The sequence below is a fragment of the Panthera pardus genome, unplaced genomic scaffold (genome assembly GCF_024362965.1).
Source record: "Panthera pardus isolate Hobbes unplaced genomic scaffold, ASM2436296v1 HiC_scaffold_15, whole genome shotgun sequence".
In the NCBI taxonomy this organism is placed as follows: Eukaryota; Metazoa; Chordata; class Mammalia; order Carnivora; family Felidae; genus Panthera; species Panthera pardus.
This window is the reverse complement of record NW_026526710.1, coordinates 40576721-40604477: the sequence shown is the minus strand read 5'-3', so window position 1 is coordinate 40604477 and position 27757 is coordinate 40576721. Positions and strand designations below refer to the sequence as shown.

At 39.0% G+C, this 27757-nt stretch overlaps 1 protein-coding gene across 2 annotated transcripts; it reads right to left on the bottom strand.

Moving 5' to 3' along the window:
- Window positions 1-847: 847 nt before the first annotated feature.
- On the bottom strand, window positions 848-27757 carry RIOK3 (RIO kinase 3). 2 transcript variants are annotated; one of them, XM_019465552.2, is made up of 13 exons: window positions 27494-27757; window positions 20016-20131; window positions 19267-19412; window positions 19065-19172; window positions 18741-18850; window positions 16757-16900; window positions 15971-16098; window positions 8416-8613; window positions 6593-6752; window positions 5102-5182; window positions 4926-5015; window positions 3479-3586; window positions 848-2534 (listed from the first exon to the last, which is right to left on the bottom strand). In XM_019465552.2, the coding sequence occupies exons 1-13, from the start codon at window positions 27554-27556 to the stop codon at window positions 2427-2429; spliced, it is 1560 nt and encodes a 519-aa protein (XP_019321097.2). In that variant the 5' UTR covers window positions 27557-27757; the 3' UTR covers window positions 848-2426. The 2 variants fall into 2 exon arrangements, with proteins under 2 accessions (XP_019321097.2, XP_053758479.1); XM_053902504.1 differs by lacking the exon at window positions 27494-27757 and adding an exon at window positions 26736-26855.

Below are 27757 nucleotides of genomic sequence, written 5' to 3'. Positions count from 1 at the left end.
CTTAACCGACTGAGCCACCCAGGCGCCCCTACCCGTAATTTCTAAAGTGCTGGGAAAACTGCTCAGAATTTCAGAAGGTGCAGAGAACAGTCTCTCGTGATGCCTGGAACCTAAATGAACTGCCTCTGACATATCTTAGAGACTCCACCTCCTCATCTTGCTTAGGGGGTCTACCCATGACCAACATTTCACCATCAGTGGCCCCGCTTCATCCTGCTTCCTGTTCAGAGGTGTTTTTAAACAGTAACATATGCTGAAGGGAAAAAAAAAAATTGGTAGGGATGCATGCCACACTAGAAACAATAGTTTCTGGAATACAACGGACTTTTGCTTTCACATTTCTGAATTCCTGTAACATTTAAATTCAAATAAGCATGTAGTTCTCATTTTTGTAAGCAGAAAAGCTGATTTTTTATAAAAAAGGCAATGCAAACAACTATTTTGTTGATATAAAAATCCTCTACAGTCATCCTTATTTCCATAACTTATAGATACTCATGTATCTACTTCCAATAAAGTAAAATATCCTTATTTCCAAATGTTGGGCTTTTCCCATTTGTATTTGAGTCTTTACTTAGCAACACTCCCACTTTCTTTTTCCACTATGTGAAATATGTACTCATGGATATGTAAGAGAAAAACCTATTTGTAATATGAAGTAGATCATTTACTGAAATCTAAATATGAGAAGTTGAATGGGAAAAAAACTGCTTAAGATAACTAATTAAGATAATTAAGATAACTAATTAAGATAATTAAGTGTTGCTTAATTTTATAAAGAAGGGGTAACTTGGTGCCAGGACATAAGTTAACATAAAGAACAGTAAGAAACCACACAAAGAACCAATTCTAAAATGCTCTCTTCATATTTAATATCTTAAAAAGCATGTTCACAGCACACTCCAAGAATGCCACACAGCAATGGTTTGCTGCTCTTTGTCAAACAGAGTATGTCAGAAAACAAAACAAAAAACTCTTTAAATGGCTCATGGTTTTTAAAATTAGTTCTCTGAAATTTCTGTAAAGCCAATAATCACCACTCATCTAAATCTTTGTTTCAGAGTAGTAAACATTTCAGAAATGTAATGAGTCTATCCAAAATCACACTTCTCTGAAATGCAGTTAAAAGCTATGTAACAGAAACAAAAATAAATATTTTTCTAGAAAGAACATATTTGGCATCTTAAAATAACGTTAAAGAAGCTTTCGAGTGTGAATGATGTTTAGATTTTTACTTTCCAGTACCAGACAGAAAGTTTGGGCTTTCAGTAGCAAAAAGTTTGGGTCTTTGAAGTCAACTAACTTGACTTCAGTAACAGGAGGAATGATTACACTGTAGTTAATGAACTTCAATCCTAACAAAACCAATGTACTTCTCAACTATAGTGTTTGATTTATATAAGAAGTGACATCCAGCCAGTACTAAAAATTATTGAGTGAGGCCAGTTCAAATTGCTTGGTTAATTTGGTGCACACATTATTTTATATATACTCTTCAACATGTGACTATTTAATATTTCTAATTCGTTTGCTCTATTTCAAAATCAATCAGTAGACAGTCTGAATGAAATGTAAATTGAACTTTGTTTCACTGATTTCATTAAAATATGTAAAACATGGTTAATTATATTCCATCGTTCCGGATAATTAACATTTTCATTATAAACACAGAGCAGTTGCACCATGAATTCTACCCTAACCACTTCACCTAAACGTAGAAAAATTTAAAGTTAAACTTAAAAACTCCGAATAGTTAAGAAGTTCTGACATATTTCTCTCTTTCAGAGACCTGTGATGCCTTGTCTTGGATAGGAATATGGAAAAGAAAAATTCAGTTCATATTCCTGATGTAACAATAAACTTCTATTTCTGTCAGTCATTTTACAACCAAATTTCCATTTCTATCACCTACTAAAGAGAAGAAATTTTCCTTTAGAATCATGGTCACAAGCTGGAAAAAGAATTGAGAAGGGCTAGTTTTAGGCCAATAAAATATTTGAGGAAAGATAGAACACAAAATGGGGAGGTGAAAAAAGCAAGTACGTTGTAATAAAAGTCTCCCTTGTAAGGAGAGACTGTCCTTTCCTCCCATGTTTGGAAATGTTACCTAAGTTTTAAAAATTCTCATCAAAACATTTTATGCCACGATTCCTATAAAATCAGGTTGGTTTCAGCTAGATAAGCTGTAGCTGTTAAAGAATTATATTATCCTGTTCATAAGACGAGAGGTAGTGACATTTTATTCTCCCAATGCTGAGCTACAAATTCCACACATCTGGCATATGGGTTACAAGGGGGGAAAAAAGCACAGAAGCACCATTGTACACTCCTCATGTTTTGGTATTTCAAGTCACCCATAACTTCATTTGCCATTGGCAGCTGACAGTCACCACTGTGTAAACAATGGAAAGCAGTGGGTGTTGGTGCTATTCATCATACAGGACTGGTGGACCTCCATCATCTTTCAAAAATGAAGCAGCTTTCCTTCCATTCTTCTGAACATGATCTTCATTCATTTTCTCCAAAGCTTCTATCTACAAAATACATTGAATCCATTTGTCAAAATCTTACTTCACAGAAACCACACTTCAGATTGAACCCGCAGTTTTCTCTTACTAGGTCTTTCCTAATGACACTGGCCTTGAATTGGAATTACAGTATGTGACACATACTACAGCATGACACGTACATGTATGTTTTTTTACTTGATTATATTGCTTGAATTAATACTTAGTATCTTTATCAAGCTAGTAACTAGGATCCTGTGTCTTACTGTGTACTCTATAAAGCTTTCGGGAAACAAGAAAAAGGAAATTCTAATGTTGGTTCAACAACAGTGTAACTCCTACTTACTGAGCAACTGTACTGTGCTAGATGTCAGCTATACCATCTTCCTGTTACTTCTCCTCTGCCCTTATGTTCCAGCACAGCTTGGCCAAATTCAAATACCTAAGGAGTTCTGCAACAGACTCCATAATCATTCTCTGCGTTGGTATACTGTCGGGAATAATTAGCTATTTCACTTTTTAATTTTTGTTCAATTTTAAGAGAACTTCTCCGGAGGCAGGTTTTTTGTTTTTATGCTTCTATAGATCCATACTGTAATTACTGGGTATTTCTAAGGGCAACCACTGCTAACTTTCTATATTCAGTTAAGGGCGGGATGATGTGTTACTGTTTTCTGTATCACCCAGAGTGTCCACCAGCCCACCTCCTCCTTCGTGAATAGAGGCATAGAGGTATACTGGAAATGATCTTATTTGTCCATCTTAATTAAACTGTGAACTCCTTGAAGAAGTGTTTTGCTCTAAGTCTATCCTAGGTTTTAAGCCCAGAAAGGACCAAAACATCTCAAGGAAAGAAAAATCTCTAATTTCGCTTTTGAGAAAACAGAAGAATAAAATGAGCTCTCGGTTTCAGCTATCTACTCCATCCCATGCTTTATTAGCAAGGTGAATAATAGCCGCACACCATTTACCTCAGCTAAGAAATCAGCTTCATTATCTGCTGAGATGTTTAAGCCTGAAACAGCATTAAAGAGTTCTCGTTCACCAAGGGCTTCTTTTACTCCTCCTTTCTGGAAAAACTAGTAGAGAAATATAAATCAGTAGGAGATGTTATAGCAAGGCTCCCTTGGAAACAGAACACAGGGAAGAGTGTACTTGTAAGATGCCAATGAATTCCTTCCATAATTAAAAAAAATTTTTTTTAATGTTTATTAATTTTTGAGAGAGAGAGAGAGAGAGCACAAGCAGGGGAAGGGCAGAGACAGAGGGAGACACAGAATCCGTAGCAGGCTCCAGGCTCCAAGCTGTCAGCACAGAGACCGATGTGTGCCGAATTCACAAACCATGAGATCGTGACCTGAGTTGAAGTCGGATGCTTAACTGACTTAGCCATCCAGGCGTCCCTTCCATAATTTTTTTAAAGTTTATTTGAGAGAGAGAAAAAGAGTGAGAGGGAGAGAGAGAGGGCACATGCAACCAGGGGAAGGGCACAGAGAGAGCGAGACAGAGAATCATAAGCAGGCTCTTTGCTGTCAGTGCAGAGCCCGACATGGGGCTCAAACTCACAAACCGCGAGATCACGACTTTGAGCCAGAATCAAGAATTGGATGTTTAACCCACTAAGCCACCCAGGTGCCCCCCCTTCCATAGTTTTCAAACCACAGATTTCCCCATTTCAAGTTTAACTATGCTGTTCAGGTTCTACTTGCTTTTTGTCCTCTGGTACACATACAGGCTGCCTTCTGGATTTAGTTTGTCACAATGCACCTTCCATAGCTATAAACGAGCAGTATATATAAAATTGGGTGGCATTGCTTTGAATGTGTAGACACAAAATATTCACTAAATCCCATCCGTGAATTAAAATCTTCAAGTAGGTTCAGAAATTATTTCCAATATGAAGTTATTCTATCATTTAGAAACACCATTCTTATCTGAATCTGCGGCTAACAATTAGTTTCCTTTAGAAACAGCAAATAAACGTGACCCAAATGTGTGATTACTGAGTTTTACCTTCGTTAATCTGTTTACCTCATAGTGATCAGACAGTGCCACTAAGATGACTACTCTCCTTTTAATGGTAATAACACTGGCAGTCAGCATGTAGGCTTACTAATACCAGCTTCACTTAAAGCACTGTGCATGTATTAAAGGTCTACTTGACTGCTTAAATATCTGCAGTCAAAATAAAAACTTACTCCCTTGCAAATTTAATTCAATAGCCCAAATGTGAGACACGCAATCAAATTGTTGTTGAAAATGAAATCTGACAAATTGATCTTTGTATCCTTATCCTGAAAGCAGTCGGTAACCAAACCCTTCCTTCAATTTCTAAGAATATGACCATTGGACTTTTCTTAGGAGAAAAATATTTGAAACTGTTACCTCCTATAAAGAAATATTAGTTTACACGCTTACCTGTGAGACATTCCTACAGTCACGGAACAAGAACTCCAGGCCATGAGGATGAGTTGGTTCCACCGACTGACTGACGTCAATCAACCAGACCTATTTACACGTAGAGCATGTGTTCAGGACACATTCAATAATTTACATCAAGATATTTAGTATGGACAGTAACAAAATGTACTCACCTTCCCAGCATGCCACAGCATGTTATACTCACTGAGGTCGGCATGTACAAGGGTACATTCATTATATAACTGCTGCATCAACTGTGAAGAGGCAAGGCACACATTTAGGGTGTGAGCAGTAATTCTAAGTTACCTATGCAACTAAAATGTCTATGCCAACCAATAATTTCTCGAAAAAGCAAAACTATTTCCTCTTTACTTTGTACAGTCTAAGACTGGGTGGGGGAACTCTAAGACAATGGAGGGAATGAGTAAGACACTCTATTTCCTTGTCTATGTGACAACAACAAGGTCAGGAGATCAAGGGGCAGACCAGGATTCCCACGGGCTAAGAAAGCAGCCATGTTATGGTCACTAACCAGAAGATCTAAAAGCCACTTCCCTTTATAAAAGTGGGTGAAAACTTTTTTCACCTTTTTATACAAAGTAGAAAGTACTTCCCGCCAGACACATTAGGGAAGAGATATTCTTACAAATTAAGTGGCATTACATACTCGTTAACTGATTTTTGACAGTAGAAATAAACATTAATGTTTTATTTCTCAGCCTTGCTAGAATCAAATAGGAAAGTACATCATTCCTTCATCTCTTCCCCAGCCCATAGAATCCAGAAAAATGAACGTGATTTTCCTTTCAGTATTTTCCTATTGGAAGCAGAGAAAGTTGGATCATCTCCCTAGCTCTGTCTTAAAAAATTATTTGGTTAACACTTTCATATTTACATCAGCTACTGTAGGATGTAATGCTTCGTGCAGAGACCACATAAAACGCATAGAAGCTTCTCTATTGAGGAGACTGACTGGCTCATTTGGCCGAGCATGTGACTCTTGATCTCAGGGTTGTGAGGTCAAGCTCCACATTGGGGTGTAGAGCTTACTAGGGGGAAAAAAAAAACTACAGAGGAATGACAACAGTATTGGTAACATTTTCCTAAGCTGGGAGGATATCAGATGAATCCAGTTGCTGTCCTGAAGAATAAATGGCTTCAAGATTCCTGACATGTGCCTTCCAACTCTAAGACCTGCACACTCTCAAGAAGCCACTTCCTCCCGTCTTCAGTCGTCCCCAGCATTCTTAAAATGAGGCCAAACCTGCTCCCCACCCACCTCCCAACAACAGGCATTTTCTTAGCTGTTAAGAGCTAGGACATTCAAGAAGGCATACAAACTAACGAGGCATGGCATCTGCTAAATGTGGAAACGTCAACTTCTATTTAATATACTGTTTTGTGAATAACAGCTTCATGCTTCCATGTCACTAATGCTAACCAATGAGCGTTTGTGGACTCCTTAGGTCTACGATTTTTCTAAAGTGACTCAAGACAGCAGCATATTGATATGAAGACAACTCTCCAATGTTAATATTCCTTTACAAACTTCAGTCTGTCCTTGTTACATCACCTTAAAATAGTACTATTTTAGGAAATTTTTAAGGTTTAAACAAAATATTTTTAAAAGGTGGCATGTAAATGCTGTGAAAAGCACAACTTACATGAAGAGTTTGGTAGTAGGCTTCTTTCATTTCTTCACTACTGAGCTTTACTTCTTTTAATTTAGGGGCTGGAACTTGATCATGGCCAATAAAAGACATAACTAAAATGTGTTTCTTGAGTAGTACAACTGTTGGACAGGGAATTCCAGCTCTCTGCATTCTACACAGAAAGAAATAATTCAGGATGTAAAAATTAGGAGGAGAGAATATCTCACTTATTCAACAAATATCTAACAAGGGCCTGCAATGAGCTGGTACCATGTTCTACTCAGGGGGTGGGAGGTGCAGAGATAGTAAAACAAAGCCTCTGCCCTTACAGAGCACATGGACTGCTAGAAGGCACAGACAGGTGAGGAGACAATGCTGTGTGGCACATGCACTGGCAGAGGTGTGGGTAGGAGCTATAGGAGCACGTGGCATCAGGATGGCTTAGTGTAAGAACTGGGTGAACAGGAATTAGCTAGATTAAGACAGTGTGGGGGGCATGCTGGTCTAGGGCTGGAAGCAGCTGTGGAAATGCATGGAGGCATTCAAGAGCACGGTCCATCTGGGGAATGTGTATCGATCAACATAGATGATCTTGAATGAGAAGAAGGGCAATGTGGGTTGAGGTTACAGGTGGGCCTCACATCAGAAAAGGCCTTTGAACACTAAAGGCTATAGGGGCTGTTGAAGAATTTTAAGAATGGCAGGGATGAGATCTCAGAAGTGTAGAAAAGAGACTGGTGGGCGGCAACACCTCTGAAGAAATTATCCTATTTAGACGTCATACTAAGTAGAAGAATTCTGCTACTAATAAATATGAATAATTACAGTTGAGAGTAAACATCTCTAGAAAAAACTAAAATTAAGCTTTTAATAGATTAAGATATGAAAAGTTTTATTAATGAGAAAGATTATTACTATGTTAGTTGGTTGACAAAACTAACTCTTTAATTGCTTAGGGAACTGAGGAACAAGTCTAATAAATTAAAACAAAATGCAATTTGGTCAGACTCTGCCCCAACCAAATTAACAAACATTAGATGTAATAAACATTTTCTGAAACAATTATTATTTATAATAAGCTTAATTGGAAGCTGAAAAAAGACAGCATATAGACATATGACAAAATGTCTTAGGCAGAAAATGACTTTGTTTCCCTCAAACTTTACTGAGGAAAGAAAAAAGAAAACAGCTTATTCATCCCAGAAGTATGAATTTGGGGCATGCCTGGATGGCTCAGTTGGTTAAGCATCCGACTCCTGGTTTCAGCTCAGGTCATGATCTCATGGTTCTTGAGTTTAAGCCCCACATCGGGCTCTGAGCTGACAGTGTGGAGCCTGCTTGGGATTCTCTCTCTCCCCCGCTCCCCTGCTCATGCTCCCTCCCTCTCAAAGTAAATAAATAAATAAACCTTTTAAAAAAGTATGAATTCAGGTTATATACAGGGTAATATTTTCTTACAGAAAGCCTCATTAAACACTAGAATTTCGGGGCGCCTGGATGGCTCAGTTGGTTGAACGTCCAACTTCAGCTCAGGTCATAATCTCACGGTTTGTGAGTTCAAGCCCCGCACTGGGCTCTGTGCTAACAGCTCGGAGCCTGGAGCCTGCTTCCAATTCTGTGTCTCCCTCTCTGCTCCTCCCCTACTTGCACTGTCTCTCAAAAAATGAATAAATATTAAAAAACAAAACAAAACAAAACCCTAGAATTTCAAGGCCTTCCATAATTTCTACAAATAAATTTAAAAGCAAGCATGACTTTTTTTTTTGCCTGGCTGGTAAACCTAATACAGAAAGGTAATTACCCTAGATAACTTCTAGCACAGTGATTTTCTTTACCTTGTGAGATTGTGCATTTCTTTTTCTGCCCACATGCGGATGATCTTACGTGGATTTAGTTTACTGAAGCGATCTTTAAACCTGAAATCATCTTTAATATATTTGTCACGATTCTTAAACTCATTAAGGGTTGTTTTAAATACCTTGATGGCACATTCTGTAGGTATAACTTTACTATCTTCCTTTTCATCTTCCGTGCTAAGTGGAAAAAAAAAAAAAAATTAAGTCAGTGTAAGTTGCCAGCTCAGAAGTAAAACAATTTCAAAATAAAAAATCTATGATACAAAAGTAGATCTAACTCATCTAAGAATGTCAAACCTTGGTGTTTTCAAGTTTGGGGTCTTAATAATTAGGATTTGATTTCTTAAATAAAACACTTTCAAATAAATTGCCAACCAATTTTCAATAACCCATAATAAAATAACCTTTCTTAATGACAATGGAATCAAACTTAAGGAACAACAAAAACATAGATGCTTTAAAATAGGCTACAATCTACCTGGGATGGTTTATAGGCAAAATTCAATAAAAGCAACAAAACAGAACAGCTTTTTAAAATGTCTCTTTCACTTCTAGCAGATAAAAAGGTAAGCAAAGGGGTCCTTGCCCTATGAATATGCAAGGAGGGGCGTGAGACAATACAAGAAGTACACGAACAGGACAGGTCGCTTTGGATTGGGAAGGCCAGGCAAGGCTGCAGGATATTAGGTGGCAACTAAACAGATGGGTAGGATATGAACAAGCACTGCCACAGTATTATCACAAGCAGAGTTGGAAACCATAGGACATGTCTGAGGAATAATAAACACTATAGTTAAGACTTGGCCGGAAAGAGTAAACGAAAGAAGTCAGAGTTAAGGGACAAGATGGAGGCAGATGTGTGCAGAGCCCTGCCTGCCTGGGTGAGAAGCCTGGATGTATTTCCACAGGTGGGAGGAATCATCAAGGGCTTCACACACTTCATGAAGATCAAGTCAACGATAACGTCAAGATGGAAGGGGGCAGAAGTGGAACCTACTTAGGACGCTAATGTAATGCCCCTCAATAGTAAGCCAGTGAAGACTTGAAACACTGGTGGTGGCAGTGTAAACAAAAAGGAGGACAGAGAGAGACACAATATTTACCTTTAAATATGTGAAGGGATGTTAATCTGGAAAAGAAAGGAACTGTATCTCCAGAGGATAAACTCTAACTCAAACTCCCAACCTCTTCCTTCTGTACTATATTTTCCCAGCTGATTCCTCTTCTGCCAGTTAACCTCAGAAGATCAGAGTTCTCCAACTGCTTCTCCTTCTGCCTTCTCTATCTGGGGAATTTCATTTAGCCCCATGGCTTTAAATATTATCTATCACAGGTAACTCCTACATTTCTACCTCTATCCTGACTCTCTCCAGAACTTCAGGCCCATTTACCTGACCCCTACTTGAATCACTCGGATGTCTAGCAGGCATCTCAAACTTAACAAGTTCAAAACAAAATTCTTGTTAACTGCACCCTAAACTTGCCTTTCTTCACACTCTCATCTCAGTAAATGGTACCACCCAGCTGCTCTAGCCAAGAATGTACCCTCTCACACCCATCTAATCCAACAGCACACACTGTTGACTCTTACCTTCGAAGCACATCCCTATGGCCTCCTATTCTTCCTTTTCACTACACCTCCTCAGTCCAAAACCACTGTTCTCTCTCATTCAAACTACAATAATTTAAGGGACCTTACTGCTTCTTCTCTTACCCTCTTATCATTTATTTTCCACACTACAGTCTGAGTAATTTTTCAAAACAAAAATCAAATCATAGCTTTGGTTCCCACTGTACTTAAAGAGGGGGCTCCTTACCCTGGATGAGAGGGTCCTACCTGATCTAAGCTGTTTACTTCCCAGCTTCCTCTCTCCCCTTCACAACTGTGCTCCCAGCATGCTGGCTTTCTTATAGGCTCTCAGAGATACCAAGTTTGTGCCTGTCTTAAGCCATTAGCACTAGCTATTCTCTAGTCCAGAATGTTCTTCCACCTGATCTCTATACTGCATCCTAGATGCCATTCAAATTTTAGCTTAAAAAAATTGTTTTTAATGTTTATTTTTGAAAGAGACAGAGGGAGAGAGAGAGAGAGAGAGAGAGACAGCACAAGTGGGGGAGGGGCAAAGAGAGAGGAGACACAGAATCTGAAGCAGGCTCCAGGCTCCGAGCTGTCACCTCAAAGCCCGACAATGGGGCTCGAACTCATGAACCGTGAGATCATGACCTGAGCCGAAGTTGGACACTTAACCAACTGAGCCACCCAGGCGCCACTCAAATCTTAGTTTAAATGTCACTCTATCAGATAAGTCTTCCTGTTCTACTAATAAAAAGAAGTCAACCAGTTGCTATGATGTCACCATATTTACCTACCATAACACATATCTGATGTTTTTTTGTTGATTTATTACTGTCTTGGTAGGGGATCGGGGTGGGGAGGAAGTACATCCTATCAGTTCACAGATCTTCCTCATACCATTCATGGCTATATCCCCACTACCTGGAAGAGTACCTAACACATGTTAGCTGCACAAATATTTGGGAATGGATGATTTAGTTTTCAGGAGACAGATTAGAGATTCTACACCAGAAAGAAATTCCCAGTTTAAAGGTGTTATAAACACCTCTAGATTTTGAGATAAGCTCCCTGTCACTGCAACAGTTTAACTATAAGGTAGATGAGACCCTATCAAAAATACCACTGAGGGGCCCCTGGGTGGCTCATTGGTTGGGCAACTGACTTCGGCTCAGGTCATGATCTCACAGTTTGTGAGTTTGAGCCCTGTGTCCGGCTCTGTGCTGACAGCTCAGAACCTGGAGCCTGCTTCAGATTGTGTCTCCGCCTCTCTCTACCCCTCCCCTGCTCACGCTCTGTGTCTGTCTCTCAATAATAAATAAATGTTTAAAAAAATTAAAAAAAAAATACCATTGAGGAGATTCCCTATTCAGAAGGTAGCTAAGATTCTAACTTACAAGATTCATAAACTTCCTTGTTTCTTAGTAAATTACACATCCCTCTGTCTAGCTTTTAAGGTCCTCCTTACCAATTTCCGGTTTGCTTACGTGGTTTTATACCCTGTTACCTCTAAACATACATTTTCTATTCTCATTGTCAATCTCCTCATTGCCTAAACTTGAAGCCTCCCATTTCCAGCCCTTTTATTCGTTTAAAATAATTAAATATTGCAGATAAAGCTGAAGTTCCCTTTGTTTACCACGCTAGGTAGTTTTATTCCTTATTTCTTTATTCCTCTCCAGAGGCAATCACCATCATGAACAGTATCTTCCTACTCTTTCTAAAAAATATATAAATACTCACATACACAAGCATCTATGTTTAAAAATCCATGTATATTATTTTCTGTATAACTTTAAAAGTTTAACAGATGGTATACTGTAAATATTAAGCAATTAGCTTTTTGCACTCAACACCAGGTTGTTGTTGGATTTTTATGGGGTTTTGGCTACTGTTTACAATCCAGGTTGAGATCTAACTTCATCATGACCTCTTCCCTGAATGCGAATGGCAATGATACTGTTCTGTTCACTATTCCTATCCTGTATGAAGTCTCACTTGTGCTGCATGAAAGGGAGATATGACGAGGACTTGCAGTGACCTCTAGAAGTTGAGAGCAGCCCCTACCTACCTGACAGCCAACAATAGAGACCTAAGTGCTACAGCGGCAATAAACTGAACTGTGCCAAGGGAAGAGGACCTGAGCCCCAGAAGGGAATGCAGCCCCAGCTGCCACCCAGAGTAGCCCTGAGAGACCCTGAGCAGAAAGCCCAGCTAAGCCTCGCTCGCTGGAACTTCCAATCAACAGAAACTAGGAGATAATAAATGAATGTTGTTTTAAGCTGCTAGTCTGTGGTAATTTGTTATATAGCACAGAAAACTAAAAACTTTAGAAGCATTTACTCTCAGGGCACCTAGGTGGCTCAGTGAGTTAAGCATCCAACTCTTGGTTTCAGCTTAGGTCATGATCTCAAGGTTAAGTAAGTAAACACATAAGGCTCTGTGCTAACAGTGTGGAGCCTGCTTGGGATTCTCTCTCTCCCTCTCTGCCACCCCCAACCCCGCTCTCTCTTTTGCTCTCTCCCTCTCTCAAAAATAAATATTAAAAGAAGTATTTACTCTCTCTGTCTCAAAAATAAATAAATGTTAAAAAAAAAAATTAAAAAAAAAAAAAGGGGCACCTGGGTGGCTCAGTCGGTTGAGCATCCGACTTCGGCTCAGGTCATGATCTCGCGGTCCGTGAGTTTGAGCCCCGCGTCGGGCTCTGTGCTGACTGCTCAGAGCCTGGAGCCTGTTTCAGATTCTGTGTCTCCCTCTCTCTCTGACCCTCCCCCGTTCATGCTCTCTCTCTGTCTCAAAAATAAATAAACGTTAAAAAAAAAAAATTTTTTTTTAAAAAGTATTTACTCTCAGTTGTAGAAAACCAAACACTCTCTAGTTTCGCTAACTTACAAATGCGCAAGTACAGATTACAATACCAATTCTACCAGAAAGAAAGAGAGATCATTCATTATCATTGGGTATAATGGAAAATAGATAAAGGATAAACAAAGCAGTTGACAATAAAAAGGAATACAAATGGGTATAAAAGCACTTCCAAAAATGTACAACCTTAATTATAGACAAATGCAAACCAAAATATCAAAATAATACTTTTCATCTTCTACACTGACAAAAAATTACGTTTGATATTACTAAGCATTAATGAGGATGAGGGAAACAGATTCATACTGCTGCATAAGTTAATTGACCTTCTCACAGGGCAATCTGTCAATACCTACTGACGTTTATAGAATGTACAACAACTTATTTGATTTGACTGACTCATAGGGGAAATCACATTTGTCCTGCCAGTAAAATGAAACTATAAACACAAATTCAGGATTTCTGGCCTTTGGTGTGACATACAAGAAAAAAAATTTTTTTTAATTTTTAATAAATAAAAGATACGCTGCTTGCTACAATAGCCAGCTGGTATTCTCCATTCACTGAGGCAGTCCACTATTTAACAAAAAGGGAAAAGAATGCATACAGTCTTTGCCCCAGCAATTTCGGAACTAGAATTCAGCTTAAGAGGGGCGCCTGGGTGGCTCAGTTCTTTAAGCGTCCAACTCTTGATTTCGGCTCAGGACATGATCTCACAGTTCATGAGAACAAGTCCTGCATCAGGCTTTGCACTGACAGCATGGAGCCTGCTTGGGATTCTCTCTCTCCCTCTCTCTCTGTTCCTCCCCAACTCATGCTCTCTCAAAATAAATAAACTTTAAAAAATGTATATATTTGCAAAAGCACACCAAGGTAGATGTACAAAGATAGTCCTACCTGTGTACTCTATTACATAATTCTCTTTTATCAACCGTAACAGTTATTGCTATAATGTTCTCTTCTTGGCTATGCTATAAGCCCATTAACACACTGTAATGTACTGCTATAAAAATGGGATGGTATGAGCTTAGAAAGATCTAAGATATATTAACTGAAAAACTAAGATCTTGAATAGAGAATATAATCTCTTTTGTATAAACAAATTAAGGGATACATGCATAAAAATTCCTGGAAGACTAAACTAAAAACTGTTAAAACATAGTGGTTATCTTTGAAGAAAAGATCTGGGTAAGGAGAGTTGGTAAGATGAAGGCTACTTTTCATTTTAGCCCTTTCTGTAGTTTTAATTTCTACCATGAGTAATCTCCCATTTTAATTTGTGTCATTAATTTATATTTGGTCTTAGGCAAACCTTAAATAAAATTTGGGAAGAGGGCAACGAAGTTTAAAGGAAGAAATAAGTTATTTATTAAGATTAATATTACCAGGGGTCCCTGGGTGGCACAGTCAGTTAAGCATCCTACTTCGGCTCAGGTCATGATCTCACAGTCTGTGAGTTCGAGCCCCACATCAGGCTCTGTGCTGACAGCTCAGAGCCTGGACCCTGCTTTGGATTCTGTCTCCCTCTCTCTGCCCCTCCCCTACTCATGCTCTGTTTCTCTCTCTCTCTCAAAAGTAAATAAACATTAAAAAAAATTTTTTTTTAAAGATTTATACCAGACATTGTCAAATTTATGATCTCATTTATCACCACAAAAATCCTATGAGGTAAGGGCCAGGTTTTTTTGTTTTAAGTTATTTATTTACTTTGAGAGAGAGCTGGTAGGGACAGAGAGAGAGCGAGAGAGAGAGAGAGAAAGAGAGAGAATCCCAAGCAGGCTCCACACTGCCAGAGTGGAGCCCAATGCAAGCCTCAAACCCACGAACCATGAGATCATGACCTGAGCTGAAATCCAGAGTTGGACGCTTAGCTCCAACCCATGCCCGGGTAAGGGTCAGTTTTTAAACAAAGTTTAGTAATCTGCTCCAGATCACATGGCTTGAAAATGTTGAGCTATTTTACCCTAATATTCATTTTTATCCTTTTCATTTTTAAACTTAACAGTATAATTCAATATGTGATTACACATGTATGTCTCATCTAGAAAGGAAGATTAAATACTTAAGAAAAGCAAAGGCAAGGACTTGACCAATAATCATTTGAATCCCCTTAAGTACACAGTAAATACATTCTGAACCTAAAAAGAATTAGAATTCTGTAATCTATTTTAATGTTTTTGTTTGTAAATATTATTAAGGTAAAGGAATAGCTGACGTGTAGTGAACCTTGTCGGTTGACTTCAATGGTCAGTGACCAGATGATTTTACATTCCTGGCTTAAGCACAATCTCTAAACAGGCTCCACTTTAAAAAGTATCTTCCTTCTTCATGTTATTCTTGACTCATCTAAGCCCTTGTAACAAAAGTGAAGTGGGTAAGATCTAAATAGTGTAAGATCTTTACAAGACGTTTCCTTAAATGATGCAAGCATTTTTTTTTTCTTTTTCTTTTAACATTTATTTATTTCTGAGAGACAGAGACAGAGCACGAGCAGGGGAGGGGCAGACAGAGAGGGAGACACAGAATCAGAAGCAGGCTCCAGGCTCTGAGCTGTCAGCAGAGAGCCCGATGTGGGGCCCAAACCCACAAACCACGAGATTATGACCTGAGCCGAAGGTGGTCGCTTAACTGAATGAGCCATCCAGGTGCCCTGATACAAACATTATTTAAAGTTGGTATTTCTTAAAGGATCAGAGTTACAAAGGCAAGAATCAGTAACTGATCTAAGCATATCCCACTCAAGCTGGTATGAAAGGGCCCCGTAGTAAAAAGACCATGGGTTTTGAGACAAACCCAAGTGCAAACTTTGCTCTGTCACTCACAGCAGCCTGTATGGGATAGTATGATAACAATAATGTAGAAAATATATATACATAGAAAAAAGACTAAAGACGTCTATACAAATTGGTTAATGGTTATTTCTGGATGGTGAGATGAGGATGATTGCGTTTTTCCTTGTACACTCCTTATATTGTCTAGAGGCTTTCTACATTACCCTGCTTGCCATGTAGCACTGATTTTGTATAAATCCATTAATATAGGGAAGAATGGGCTAAGATTTTATTGACATGATGGTACTGCATTTTGCTCATTTACCTCCCGCCATATGCATGAAAGACAACAGATTCCTTTCCTGTACTAATACAGCCAGTGATTGTCTCCAACATTCCAGAGTTGACCATTTTATACATAAGTAAACGTGTCTTAGGATCAACTGCTTTTTCCTGCAAAAGATAAAGCGCTATAAATGAAAATGACTGGTAATAACAAAACATTTTCTGAGCCATTTCTAGTATCCAACATTCAAAACATATACTTTTTACCTTTATAATTTACTTAGATGTATATATAACAGGCTCCTAAAACTGTGCTGTCAAAATACAATTTACCTCTATAACAACTCAGTGCCTCTGACAGTGAATATCTAAAAGAACTACTAAAAATCAGACACTAGGTTAGTCAAAATCTTGTTTTATCTTTAAAATTTAAATAGCTGCTAGTGTAGTTACTATTGTTTTTGTTAAGTTTTACAAATCACTTTATTCTCAAGATATTAGATACTATCTTCACTAACATAAAACATTAGAGATTAAGTTATTATAAATGTCACAGTATAACAGAAACCAATTTTTTCAATCTTAAAACATTCATATTCGAATTAATTATGACCACTAAAATGTTAGTTTTGAGTAAGTGATTAGTAACTGCTACATCAAGTCTGAAAAGTCAAGCAGCAAAGCTACTCGGGTTTTATTTATAACTCTGATTTGAAAAGTCAATCTCATGGAAAAAATATCAAACATGGAAGTTTTGTTTCTTCCCCAAATATGAAGTTTTCTAATATGAACTTCCCATCAAAGAAAAACATGTAAGAACACTTACTGCAGTAGAATGCTCCTTTTTCTCATGCAGGCGGGCACTCCGACGTTCTTCTGAGTAGGCATGTTGTTTTAAAGCATTAAAAACATGGTTTGATAGTTTTAAATCCATTCCAATTCCATCTCCTACCTGAAACCCAGGTGCAAACTACCAAAAAGAAGAAAATTAGCATCTGAATACTTTATATTTTTTTTTTTTAATTTTTTTTTTTTCAACGTTTTTTATTTATTTTTGGGACAGAGAGAGACAGAGCATGAACGGGGGAGGGGCAGAGAGAGAGGGAGACACAGAATCGGAAACAGGCTCCAGGCTCCGAGCCATCAGCCCAGAGCCTGATGCGGGGCTCGAACTCACGGACCGCGAGATCGTGACCTGGCTGAAGTCGGATGCTTAACCGACTGCGCCACCCAGGCGCCCCAGCATCTGAATACTTTAAACCAGGGATGGTAATAACAAAAAAACTACAGTACCAGTCTTTACTTGGAACAGGTTTCTTACTCAATAGGTGATTAGCCTACAAAAGCAGAACCTATAGGTATCACAGAAAAAAAAACAAAAAAAACACCTCACTAAAAAACACAACAGGAAGGAGAGCAAGGCTTTTTAAGAAAAGCACAGAAAATACTGAATCACATCTAAAAACTAAGGCATTTCTGCATATGCTTTGCACCTTGCTTTTACATTAGACAAAAGACACATTATATTTTGAAGGCTACACCAAATCTTACCAAAGAAATACAATCTTATAATGAATTATTTTTGAGAAGTGGGTTAGTATACAGCTAGCTCCGCCCACACCATGACAATTATGTTCTAGAGCTGCCACTGTCCAATATGGTAGCCACTAGCCACATGTAGAAATTTAAAGTTAAATAAATTAGGGGCGCCTGGGTGGCTCAGTCGGTTGAGCGTCCCACTTCAGCTCCGATCACAATCTCGCAGTTCGTGAGTTCGAGCCCCGCGTTGAGCTCTGTGCTGACAGCTCAGAGCCTAAAGCCTGCTTCAGATTCTGTGTCTCCCTCTCTATGCACCTTCCCCGCGCATGCTCTCTCTCTGTCTCTCAAAAATGAATAAACGTTAAAAAAAATTGTTTTAAGTTAAATAAATTAAAATTAAATTAGAAATTCAGCTCTTCAGCTGCATCACCCAAATTTCAAGTGCTCAACTGTCGAATGTGGTTACTATTAGTTAACATGGATATAGAATATTTCTATTATCAAATAAAATTCTACTGGGGAGGGTTGTTCTAGAGTCAGGTCTGGCCTATTTCTAGAATTTAATAATCAGTTTACAGGGTGCCTGGCTGGCTCAGTCAGTGCAGCGTGTTACTCTTGATCTTGGGGTTGTGAGTTCGAGCCCAACTTCGGGTGTAGAAAAAAAAATTAAAAGAAAAATTTAAATAAATAAATAAATAAAGGTTACTTAACAAGTATTTGTGTTCTAAAGTCTAAATGTTTTCTATTAACCACAATATTTATAAGAGAAAGTATGCTAATTTTTCTTCTTTTTTCTATTTTTTAAATTACATTTTATTTCTGATTTTGCAGAGGTAGTTCAGGCACAAAGTAAAAAAATTCAAAAAGTATAAAAAAGTATGATAGAAAGTATTTCTCTCTCCCATTCCTATCCCCCAATCAACACTGTTCTCTGTTTCTTGGGGGGGGGGGAGGGGGGGTGCTATTTTATGGAAAATAATATGCTAAAAAAGAAATACACTACTTTCATAATAACTATTTCTTAAATTTAGAATCAATACAAATCAAACCAGTTTTCTTAATATTGTTGTAGAATTTTATTCTCAGATCCATTCTCACTATGTCTGAGTTTTCATGGTACTGCTATATTATTATCTAAAACATCTTTACATCCATCCTTATGAAGGATATTTTTAGAAATTTAAGATATTGTACTTATTTAGAATCCCATGTTTTTTTAAACTTATACCAATAAAACTCTTGATTGACAGAGAATACTTCCTGTAACTTACATTTTCCATTCTGGCTGTATTCTTTCTCCCACATACCACTTCATCATGTTTGGTGGTGATGTCTTTTCCTTTTCCAATAAAACCCTTTTTGGGAGTAGGAACTGGTTTTGCTAAAGGCGATTAAGACAAGCCAAGTTTATGTAAAAATAGCAAAGACTACATTGCTACATTCAATATTGTCTGAAAAGATATTTGAATCTAATAAGTTACAAATGAGATTCAAAGAGAAATGTAAAATATAAGGATCCACTGGAAATCTTAGTCTTCCTCTGTCCCTGTCCTATACCCACCCCCCCACTCCTCAGGAAATAAAAGCATCAATACCTGGTATGTAGGGATCATCACGAGTGTCTTGCCAGTCCACCTCATCCTCAGAGCTATCACTGTCTTCATAAGGATGCACTTTTCGATAATTTTCAAAGGAAATGGAAACTTAAAAAGGCAAAAACAGTTGAAGATGTATTTAGGAGCACATTACAAGCATTTCTTGCCACACAATGGAGTTGTCTTAATAAGGTCACAGTACCTTTGCTATCTCCATTGAATTTTTTTTCTTCACGCCTAAGCTGTGCATCATATTCTCTGTCAAATTCCATCTGTAGCATCTGGGCCAGCATTAGGTCGCTGGAAGTGTCAGTGTTTTCTCCAGTAATAAATGGTCCTTCAGCAACACTATTCAAAATAAGGCAAGAGAAACTAATATAATGTGCTTGTGTAAACAGATGCAATGGATTATGAGAGTATCTTTTCACTGTTACAAACTGTACTGAAGAAGCAATGGGAAAAACTTGCCCAAATCATTCACCTTCTGTCCAGCTGCCCTCTGACCAATGGCAGGCACTTGTGAAAGCACCAACTAGGATTAAGAGAGCTACAAGAGAAAGCTAAATGGACTATAATAAAATCCAAACTGACACTCAAAATTCATTTGTTCTGTGTTCTGGAGAGAAAGCATATATGAAAAGATAAACTATAAACATTTGATCAAAACTGTATCCTACTTCAGTATTTGCTAATTTGGAGATCATGTGATTCAACTATTGTAATAACTAAAACCCAGAGAAACAGGGATTTGCCCAAGACAGCACTGACAACTAATTATAGAATCAGAACCAAAACCCAAATATCGGAGAAGTCCCAGTATGGTGCTCTTTCTACTGCGCTGCTTTTCAAAATGTTATTTCTTAATCACTGGCCATGACAATGACTAATCAAATCCTCAAACCTTTATAATAAGCTGCTAGACAAAATAGATTCTTTGTAAATTTTACTTACACAACTTCAGGAAAAGCGGCAGCTTCTTCTTCTAACTGCAATTCTTTAGCCAGCTGTTCACTCATTACATCAGCCAAAGAACAAGATATTGTGTTTTGAGGGGTAGCCCATGGACACTATTTAAAGAAAAAGAAGGGGTTAATTCATAGTAATGAAAAGTACCTTCCAAACTTGAAAATAAGGCTATCTTTTGAGAATTAAACTAGTTAAAATCAATCCAAAATAAAGAATTACCTACTTATAGAAATCATCTTGGGGCACCTGGGTGGCTCAGTTAAGTGTCTGACTCTTGATCTCGGCTCAGGTCATGATCTCATGGTTCGTGGGATCGAGCCCCACATGGGGTTCTGAGCTGACGGCATGGAGCCTACTTGGGGTTCTCTCTCCCCCTCTTTCTCTGCCCCTACCCTGCTCTCCCTCTCCCTCCCTCTTGAAAGAAAGAAAGAAAGAAAGAAAGAAAGAAAGAAAGAAAGAAAGAAAGAAAGAGAGAAAAGAAAATTATCTTAAAAGTAAAAAGATCTCCCTTCTCAAACCTAATCAAGGATAAATGTAAACTACATTTGCCAAAAGCACTTTCTAACCTGTTTAGTAGGTGTGTCCCTTTTTTTTTTTTTGGTAGGTGTGTTTTTTTAGTTGAGGAGAATACCGGGCTATGATAGCATCACCCCACTACCTAATGAGTTCATATAACCATCCTTGTTCTGATTCCATGCTCATCAAATAATCTTCTGCTTTTAATCTGGCTTCCCATGTAGATTTCCTCTCTCTTTTTTTTTTAAAGATTTTATTTTTAAGTAATCTCTACACCTAAGGTGGGCTCAAACCCACAACCCCAAGACCAAGAATCTCATGCTTTACCGACTGAGCAAGCCAGACACCCCTGTAGATTCTCTTTTAGGAACAGACTATACCAACTAGCACTATTCAAAGCCCACTTAGAAGTCATACCTCATTCTAATTTAAGGGGTAAGTCTTCTACATGTCAAAAGTGTGTGTCAGCCCCTCACAAGACATCTGGGGATATGTTAAAACAAAACTAACAATGACAAAGAATAAAAACTACATTTCTGAACTATAAAAACTGAGAAGCAGTCTTGAAACAATACCACTGCAACAAAGCAATATCCTGTGAAACTCTTCTTGGACAATCAGCAAGTTGGCCTTTCTCAATGACATCACTATCTCAGCCCTCTTGAAATACAAACCATAACTTTATCTTACAATTCCTAATTTTTGAGAAGGTAAGCTTTGCTTAGCGGCAGATGATCACATTTGATAATCTAGTGATTAAACCACTAATATTGAACAACATGTCTAAATCTTTCTTGAACTGGCCCAGCTTTCTCTGTCTTCCTTCTGAGATTCTACTCCAAGGCATCACCCACCCATCACCAGGCTACTCTAAGACAGTCCTAACTAATCTTTCTGCTTCTAGTCCTGCTTGTTTCCATTTTCCATACCACAGCACAATGGCTTTTCTAAAATGCAGATTTGATTAGTTGAGTTTCCTTACTTACAGCTCTTGATTGTTCTAATGTTTCCCACTGCCTTTAGGATAAAGTCTAAACATACCCCTTAACTACTGCCAAGTGTCTAAATTAGAATATAGCATATGATGGGTATCTGTTTTAGCCACAGCACTTTCAAATCAAGTTTAGGTCCTCCACCTGGCCTATGACCCTTGTTCAGGTTCCTTAACATTGAGATTCAGGAATTGGTTCAGGTTGTTAGGGTAAAGCTCTAACAGGTGATAGATACCTATTTATGCCTAGGTGAATCAGAATCAAGTTTTATCAAGTCTTATCCTGAGATTAATGAGATGCAGCAGGCTCCCAGCACATACCTATACTAGCCTACTGCAGAATTATTCCAGCCTTACATAAAGCCAGATGTGGACAGAATAAAGGAGGCTTCCTCAAGGTCTGGTGTGACTTTTAGTCACTCAGATCTTATCAGCAATTGAGCACTCTCCTGGTGAGGATTTTGAGGTCTGGAATCTTGAAGTTTTCTATAATCTGGAGAATACAGCTCTCTTTGCCACATGACTTCTGCTGACTTCCTTCTGAATCCACTAGGTAGAATATATAATGCTGCCCCCTAACCTAGAAATGCCTGGTATGATCAGTTTCAAAGTCCAGGTTCCAAAAGGTAAATGATTGTATCCTCTAACTCAGATCTGTCAACCACATTTTGCAATGACTAACAGCAGAATCACAGACAACATTAGAATATTCACTGTATGTGAATCATTTGCCTAATATACATAACTTACATAGATTATTCGAGACACAGCAACTGCATAATTACATCACCCCCATTTTATAGATTTAGAAACTGAGACACAGAAAGGTTTTTTTTAACCCCAAATAACACTGCAGATGGAAGTGCTGAGATTTGAACTAAGGCAGCTTTTGAACTTAAGAAGCCACCCTCAGTATTTTGCTATACTGCTTCCCTAATCACCCTGTGTTGGAATGTGAGAAGCAAACCTCTGTACTGCCTGCAGTAGGAAATCCAAATTCCTCAACGAGGAATGCTCTTCACAATTTCACCTACTTTATCTTTCCAGTCTCAACTCTTACCTACCCTATGCTCTAATAACAATAAGCATATGCTAATTATGGCATACTTTCACCCCTCCATACCTACACACATGCTCCTCTCGGTATATTTTCCTCCTTCTCTATTTTTCACCAACTCCATAAGGCTCTCTCAATTTCATCAGACAAAACCAGATCCTTGCCTTTGTGTTCCCGTACCACTGTGCACACACTGTAGGTCAGGACCAATGACTGTATTAATGTATCAGCCACAATACAACATGAGCCCCTTGAAGGGCAGGGTCTTCTCATTCTCAGAGCCCAGCATAGAGCTTCAGACATAAAGAGACACTTAGGTATTCACTGAATAACATGTGCCAAAAAAACCCCACTGGAAATATTTCACAGAACTGCCAGGCTGTCCCCAGGCTGTAGAGGTGTGATACCTTTCTACACCTCTACTATTCTAACATCCCTTTCTCCATCTTGAAATCGGCCCCTCTGGCTAGCCACTTCTGGTGCTTCTAGCTGTTTGTCGGCAGTCAATTAATTTTATAAGATGTTAAACAACGTATTATCTGACAATTTCTCAGAAGAGGCAATACCGACAGGGGGTGACTTTATTTTGAGGCAGAGACTGACTTACACCCAAAAGATACTGAACCAGAAAAAGAAACAGAGAGAGACCACAGAGCACCAAGATATCCTAATTGCCCACTCCTACTGATCTTGCTCCTTGAAGCCTTGTACTCTCGAGCTGTACTCCCCTTCCTTGTACCTCTACTGACCAGCTCAGCTGGGCTGACCCACACCAGGGCAACTTCCATGGGTAAAGGTAAATAAGGCTTCACAAAGGTTGCCCAAATTCCTCAAATCCAAATTCCTCAAACTAGCAGTCAAAAGGCCTCCATAAAAATTTTTGGGCTGTGTGAGGGACAGCTGCCAGACAGGGGGCAGTCCTCCACAGGCACAAGAGGTTCATCATCTCAAGGGAGCCTCTGATAATTTACCGGGGGCTCCTCCTATGCATGGGCACTACAGGGTGTATAGAGAGGAATCCTCTGTCATCATCTTGCGACTCCTCGATAAATCAAACACCCTCTGTGAATAGAGGAACTTTGTAAAATTAAATAATAATAATAATAATAATAATAATAATAATAATAATAAATTTAAGGAGATAGAGAGAAAAAGCCCTCCATAATCTTGCTGCACCGTCACTATCCAACGTCCTTTCCCATTATTCCCTTCGTCAACATAAACTCCCCACAGCATCAAGATCTGATGAGAAACCCCACACAACCTTTCCTAGTTATAGTTAGTCATTCTGCTCTAAACATGACATGTATCAAGGCCTTAACCAGCTCTCTGATTCTTTCTTTCCTGTTTGCTGAAGGCCCCTGAGACTAGACCGGTTTTCCTCTCCTCTAGGAAACCCACCACTGCTCTGTGGAGTTCTTTATAACTACCACATTCTTCAACACCAGGATGGCTGCAGATTAGAAGGAAATTATCCCCATTTCCTTCTAGCTCACAAAGATGCACCCCTAGCTGCTCATCCTGCAGACAATTGTGGGGAAGAATCAAGTAAATAAAAAACAGCAAACATGAAGGAGGCACGTAATAACAAAAATCCAATTCTCAACTTGAAGCAAGCCAAGAGAATCATAACCCATAGGAAGGTCTCTTTTTTGCCCATGCAACTAAGAGATACAATCTAGATAGAACACTTAAGTGGTAATTTTACTTCTAAAGACAAGGGTCTATGGAAAACATCATCTGAGTTTATACAACATTAATTTTTTTTTTAACTTTTAACGCTAGAGTACTTTTAGATTTACAGAAAAATTGCAAAGATGGCATAGAGTTCCCAAATATCCCATACCCAGCTTCCCCTGTATTGGTATTGTATATTTGCCATCATTAATAGACCAATATTATATACTTGATTATTATTAACTGAAGTGCATACTTTATTCAGATTTTCTTAGTTTTTCTGTAACGTCCTTCTATTTCAGAATCGTTAATCAAGCCAGCACACCATATAACATCTAGTCAGCATGACTCTTTGGCTGGGAGTTTCTCAGACTTTGTTTTTGATGAACTTGACAGTTTTCAAGAGCCCCATGAATTAATTTTTCACAGTTCTCTTTCCAACAGAGCTACACATTTCCTCACTTTTACCTACAGTTTGCCAATTCTCCCTTCTTGGAATATCCATTAAAAATTCTTTGTCTATAATACCAGTTAGGCATTTTATAACTGGCACCCCCAAGACCCAGGGGGAGGGGTCCCCAAGACTCTTTCAGGGTGTCTGTGAGATTAAAATTATTTTGTACTAAGACATTCTTTGTCTTTTCCACTCTTATCCTCTCAAGCATGGAGTGGAGGGGGGCCTGAGTGGTTCAGTCGGTTGAATGTCTGACTCGATTTCAGCTCAGGTCGCTGTCCCAGTGTCGTGAGATGGGAGCCCTGAGTCTGGCTCTGTGCTGAGTGTGGAGGCTGCTTGAGATTCTTTCTTTCTCCCTCTCTCTCTCTCTCTCTCTCTCTCTCTCTCTCTCTCTCTCGCCCTCTGCCCCTCTTCCTCTCTTTTCTCTCCCTCTCCCTCCCTCTCCCTCAAATAAAGAGTGTAGAGTGGAGTTTTCCAGTCTACATCAGATATGGTAATATCACTCTGATGGCTCCTGGAATGTGTACTTGTATATTCTTGCATTTTCCAAAATTTTCTAAGGTAGTAGGTTTAGGATATAAATGTGCATTTTTATTTAAGATTTTTTTAAATGCATATTTATTTTCATGTGAGAGAGTGTGCGAGAGAGTGCACAGAAGCAGGGTTGGGGCAGAAAGAGAGAGAGACAGAGGATCCGAAGCAGGTTCTGTGCTGTCAGCAGAGAGCCCAGTGCTGGGCTTGAACTCATAAACTACAAGATCATGACCTGAGCCGAAGTGAGGATGCTTAACTGACTGAGCCACCCAGGCGCCCCTAAATGTGCATTTTTAGAGATTAATTCAGCTTGTTCTCAGTACATCTATGTGCTCGTTAGCCATCTTTGATTATACCTGCTATAATCTACACATCTGTAAGAACATAATTTCTTCATATGCTTCAACTAAAGCATACACAATAGAGTAAAAGAAAAAAGGTCTCCTATTAAGTCAGATATTAAAGAGATTTGCAAAAATACAAAACAATACTATACCACTAATTTTTGTTTGTTTGTTTGTTTGTTTTGGAAAATGAAGGGAGAGGTTACATATAAAAATGCTGTTTGTATTAACACATAACAACTTTTATATCACTTAATAAAAACTTTTCGTATGTCTGTTTTAATTTCTGATATAACAAATATCAATAGATGTAACCAATATAAGCAAAAATTCTTTGGGGTTCTCAATGATTTTTAAGAGTGTAAATTGGTCCTAACCAAAAAGTTTTGGGAATTGCTGGCCTTTGACATTTTTTCCATTTTTCAAGACCTTCCTCAAATCTCTACCTCCTCCACTAAGCTTTCTGTAATTACTTAGGTCTTCCAAGCAGTTAGAGGAGGAGAGGATTAAGAAATACCTGCAGCATCTAATTTTTACCCTGTGAAAATGCTGTCTTCTCAGCAGAACATCAATAAACCCCCGGATTATTTTTTTTGTTGAATGATGACACTGAAACTTTCTATTTCTGATGATGTATCCTTAAATGAAAATATGATAACACTTTATTACTGAATTAGTTTTCTAAATGAAATTTGTTCTGACATTATGTATTCTGATCAAAGTTTGTCTCATTTGGCATTTTTATCAGCCATTAGGTGCTTAACTGGAGGAATTTAACATGTAAAGTACACATTTATTTGTATTAGGCTACTGATTTTGTCTTTTTATGTCTACTGATCTTGGCCTTGTAAACACGGCTTAGAAGGAAAAAAATTACACAAAATAACATGTAGATGTAACCACATCTGCCAGTGGATTCTCTTAATTCTCCCTGCAGTTGTATCAGAACTTTCATAAAATTAACTTTAATTAAACTTTCATACTTTTCTGAATAGCGAATTATTTCCCCTTGCTCTGTTAAGACCTAGCCTAAAGATCTAACAAACCGAGTGGCCCTCTACACGGAACAAATATTCCGTGACAGCATGTGAAAAACAATTAAGAAGCTATAAAAGTTGGATTCCTTCACAACCTTAATTTGAGGAACACAACATCGCAACTGAAGCACTCTTGCTTTCAAGCAAATCCTCAACAAAGCGGCAGAAGAGTCTTTTCCTCCTTCTGATGAAACTATCATGCAGAGGAGCAGTCTGAAAACCAGAAATCAAACGTGAAATAAACGTAATAGTTGGCCACTACAGGAAAAAGCTTAAACGTTAAAACCCAGACAGATAATGAGAATTCATAACCGCTTTGACAGTATGCAGTGTACGCGAGTATTAGTTTGAGGGAGGAAGGTGCGCCTGGATTTACCATTTATTTACTACTTCAAAACCAAGAAACTGACTAAGAGGGAATAACCGCATTTGTCAACCTAAGGAAACAGCTGCCTAAATGGCCTTTCTTCGGTCGGGCTTTCTGTGCAGTATTCGGGCTGACTCACTTGGCCCGTGACAAACAAGATAGTGCTTGTTTTCCCTCAAACGTCAGAGTTTCTAAGTCAGCCCAGCCAAATATTTGCTACCGAGGTTCACAAATCAAGGTGCAGATCTGGAGAGAGACCAAACCGCCGAGAGTGGCCACTGGCAGACCCGGCCACCCTCCTAGCCTCCCCCATCCCACCCTGGCAGCGCCGCCCCCCGTCCCCACCGTCCGAGGTCGCCGGGGTCCCGCTCAGAACTTCCCCAGTCGCCCGTGGAGCCGCCTCCGTGCCTGTCACCCTCTCCGAGCATTCCGGGAGGGCCAGCCCGGGTGACCAAGGCAGGTGCGTCAGCCGCGACCGCCACTCACCTTGCTGGGTCCCCAGGCCGCTGCGGGCCCGGGCTCAGGCGATGCCACTCCGACCAGATCCATGTTGGAAAAGAAGCCAGAGACGAGAACAGGGAAGACAGGTGGCAGGACCGGGAAGCAGCCTCCGCCGAGGAGACAGGCGGCAGGACTGGGGTGACGGGCTGCTGGTGCCGGAGCTGAGGTGACAGATGGCGGCGCGGCCGCGTCCGGAACTGGCTTTCTTCTCTTCCGCCCTCTCCGCTGGGACCGTCGCTTCTGATAGGC